The sequence below is a fragment of the Buceros rhinoceros genome, unplaced genomic scaffold (genome assembly GCF_000710305.1).
Source record: "Buceros rhinoceros silvestris isolate BGI_N320 unplaced genomic scaffold, ASM71030v1 scaffold27478, whole genome shotgun sequence".
Taxonomy (NCBI): domain Eukaryota; kingdom Metazoa; phylum Chordata; class Aves; order Bucerotiformes; family Bucerotidae; genus Buceros; species Buceros rhinoceros.
Genome location: NW_010426756.1, coordinates 2,780 through 5,778, shown reverse-complemented (window position 1 = coordinate 5,778; position 2,999 = coordinate 2,780). Strand labels below are relative to the sequence as shown.

The 2,999-nt window shown below is 61.6% G+C and overlaps 1 protein-coding gene across 1 annotated transcript in view; it reads right to left on the bottom strand.

Moving 5' to 3' along the window:
* Positions 1–430: 430 nt before the first annotated feature.
* Positions 431–2,999, bottom strand: part of TBRG4 (transforming growth factor beta regulator 4) — a gene marked incomplete at both ends in the record, with an annotated part of 5,334 nt that continues 2,765 nt past the window's right edge. The window contains 4 exons of the mRNA XM_010141633.1: positions 431–575; positions 1,149–1,259; positions 1,554–1,711; positions 2,792–2,963. Coding sequence (XP_010139935.1) covers positions 431–575; positions 1,149–1,259; positions 1,554–1,711; positions 2,792–2,963 — 586 coding nt within the window. The remainder of the gene's footprint in view (positions 576–1,148; positions 1,260–1,553; positions 1,712–2,791; positions 2,964–2,999) is intronic.

The window sequence follows — 2,999 nt, the reverse complement described above, 5'->3', positions numbered from 1 at the left end:
TTGCTGGGGCAGCCGGTTGGCCGCTCCCCACCACGGAGGAAGCAGGGAGCGAATTTGACAGGGCTGCACCCCCCCAGCAGTCACTGGTTTGTCTTGGGGGAAGCTCATGGGCAGCGCTGGAGCAGAGCAATGAGCCCTGGAGGGCCTGAGAGAGAGGCAGGAGGAGAGAGCAGGTCCCCCTCGCCATCCCTGCCTTGTTCTCGTCCTCCTCCATCACCCCCCAGCACAAACCCAGAGCCCAGAGGGCTGCTGGAGGCCGTGGCTCTCACCAGCCCAACTCCTGGTGCCCCAGTACCCCGTGACACCGATTCCTTCCTGACTAACAACCCGCTAACTCCAATTTAGATGGACCAGGCTGCGTATCCCCAGCTCCAGGCCTGCGTTTGAGGCTCCCGCTCCCCACCCCATGGGCAGAGAGGCCCCAGCTCACCTCGGATGCCAGCGTGGAAGTCGGGCGCCAGCACCTGCTGTAGGTAGGGAGCCCTGGCCTGCTGCAGCACGCACAGCGACCACACCAGCTCGGTCAGCAGCGCAGGCTCCAGGCTGCCCAGCCGGCCCTGGAGCTCCTCATGGACCTGGGGAGAGGGAACCGACCCCTCAGCGCTGCCCTGGCCCCTATTCTGCCATCAGCCCCCCCAGGGCTGTGCTTCGCCCCGGGTTACTGGCAGAGGGGAGGTGTTAAGGTCGCTCTAACATGATGCTGCAGCGGGGGGAGGCTGAGCACAAAGCCCAGCAGCAAACTGGGCTGGGGTAACGCACCATTCGGGACAGGGAGGGCTGGAGGGGAGAACATCTGCAGCTAAAGCTGCCATGAATGGAGCTGGAGGGGCCCACACCTGCACTGGTGGTGTCAGGATGCGGGTCTGGGGACTAGACCCTGCCCAGGGAGGGAGGAAGATTGATGAAGAGGGGAAAAGGAGGAAGGTTACCATGGTGAAGAAGTCCTCACTTCCGCTGGGCTGGAAGTTCAGGCGAGCGAAAGAGAGGATGATCCCGCAGAGGTGGAGGGTCTGAGGACATGACCCTGCCGTGAACGGAGCTGGAGGGGCCCACACCTGCACTGGTGGTGTCAGGATGCGGGTCTGGGGACTAAATTCTGCCCAGGGAGGGAGGAAGATTGATGAAGAGGGGAAAAGGAGGAAGGTTACCATGGTGAAGAAGTCCTCACTTCCGCTGGGCTGGAAGTTCAGGCGAGCGAAAGAGAGGATGATCCCGCAGAGGTGGGTGAGCGACAGCTGCTTGGCGTTATCCAGGGTGTACTGGGAGATACGGGGGTGAAAAGCAGACGTTTAGGTCTGTCCTGCATGAGCGCAGACAGGGAAGGACTGAGACATCAGCCAAGGGCGCGTCCAGCCCCGTGGCACGGTGGCAAAACCAGCCAAAGGCCTTCTGGTGGGGTTTTGTCTTGGCCCGAGAGAAAGTGGGGAGTGGGGCAGAGCTGGGGAGGTGCCCAGGGAGAGTGGAGACTCAGACCGGGCCGACACCAGCCCCAGCTCAGCGCTGGGGCGGACCACAGCCATACTGGTGCTGTAGGGGGCTTCCCTGACCCTCACCTGCGCCACGGCCTCGAACAGTGGCAGGCTGAGCCACTTGAGGAGGGCGAAGGACCGGATGCAGCGCGTCGCCTCGAGGGGTGTCATGGTGGCGACGTGGGGGTGCAGGTCGCTGGCGATCTTCTGGAAGACCTGGGGCTGGTGGAAATTCAGTTTTCCTTAAAGGAGCAAAGAGAAAGCGGCAGCCACTTACAAGGAGCTGGTGCAGGAGCCGTGCCTGGATGGTGACGGTGGTGGCACAAGGGGAAGCACAAAGTTAGGAGAGGAGGAGGCTCGGAGACCAGTATCGCCCCCCAGTTGCCTCGGTCCCATCCTTTCTGGTCACACCACGTCTCTGCCGTGTCCTGCTGCACCCACCAGCTCTTAATCCTGGTGCCAGCTTGTGGCTCCAGCCTCTCCTTCCAGAGCTGGCAGCAGATTTCACGCCCAGTACAGATCCTGGTCTGGCCAGGAGAGCCTTCAACTCACTAAGGCCACCAGGAACCAGGTTTCTCTGGGCTTTACCCGCATTTCTCTAGGCTTTATCCTGCCTTGTCTGGGTTTTACCGCCATTTCTCTGGGCTTCAGCTCTGCTTCTCCGAGCTTTCCACTGTCTCCCAACAGCCAGAGGGACACAGGCCCACACAACACGCCGAGGAAGAGGAGCCGGAGAACGAAGCCACTCAGGATGGTGAAGCAGCTCCTTAGCGAGTGCCGCGCTGCTGCTCACAGAGCTGTTTTCCACCAGGTTCTGTCACCACCTTGTGGCTGGTGGCTCTGGTCTACCCCATGGGCAGGAACATCACCAGGGTGGCTGTCACCAGCCGGTGAGTGTCAGTAGAAGGACCTGTAGCCCCTCACCCACTGAAGAGCACGAATTCAGCACCAAGCGATAACTAACTCGTCACCAGGACTTCTTGGGTGGAAAGAAATGGGCTTTTTCAGTGCCACTGTCCCCAGGCAAACAGGCTGGACCACCCCAGGGCTCCTGCTGCTATGTCTCGCTCTTGAGGGAAGCGAGGAGACGGAGTCCTGGGGGCTCCCTGGCACCCCAACCTCCCTTCCAAGGTGTTCCCTCAGCACAGCTGCCCTTCTTCCCGTGCACTGGAAGGAAAACGGTGCTGCTGGGCTCACTCTGCTTGTGCTCAGAGCTGTGAGCTACCCGGCTGGTCCAGCCTAACCTACCCTGCCAGCCCCTTTCCTTCCTCTGGCCCTCAAATGAGCTGGTCTCCAGCACACAGCAGGTCCCAGCCGCTTACCGTAGGCGAAAATCAGGTCCGTGAGGGCGCTGAGGCCGAGCTCGGGCTGTTTCTGGATGAGGTGGTAGGACAAGGCCCGCAGCAGCGGCACGCAGCGGCGGTTCTGGTAGGCCAGGGCCAGCGTTATCTTCCGGATGTCGTCGGGATCAAACTGCTCGGCGAGCTCCAGAGCCTGCCAAGAAACGTTGGGAGCATGGAGGTGACGGGG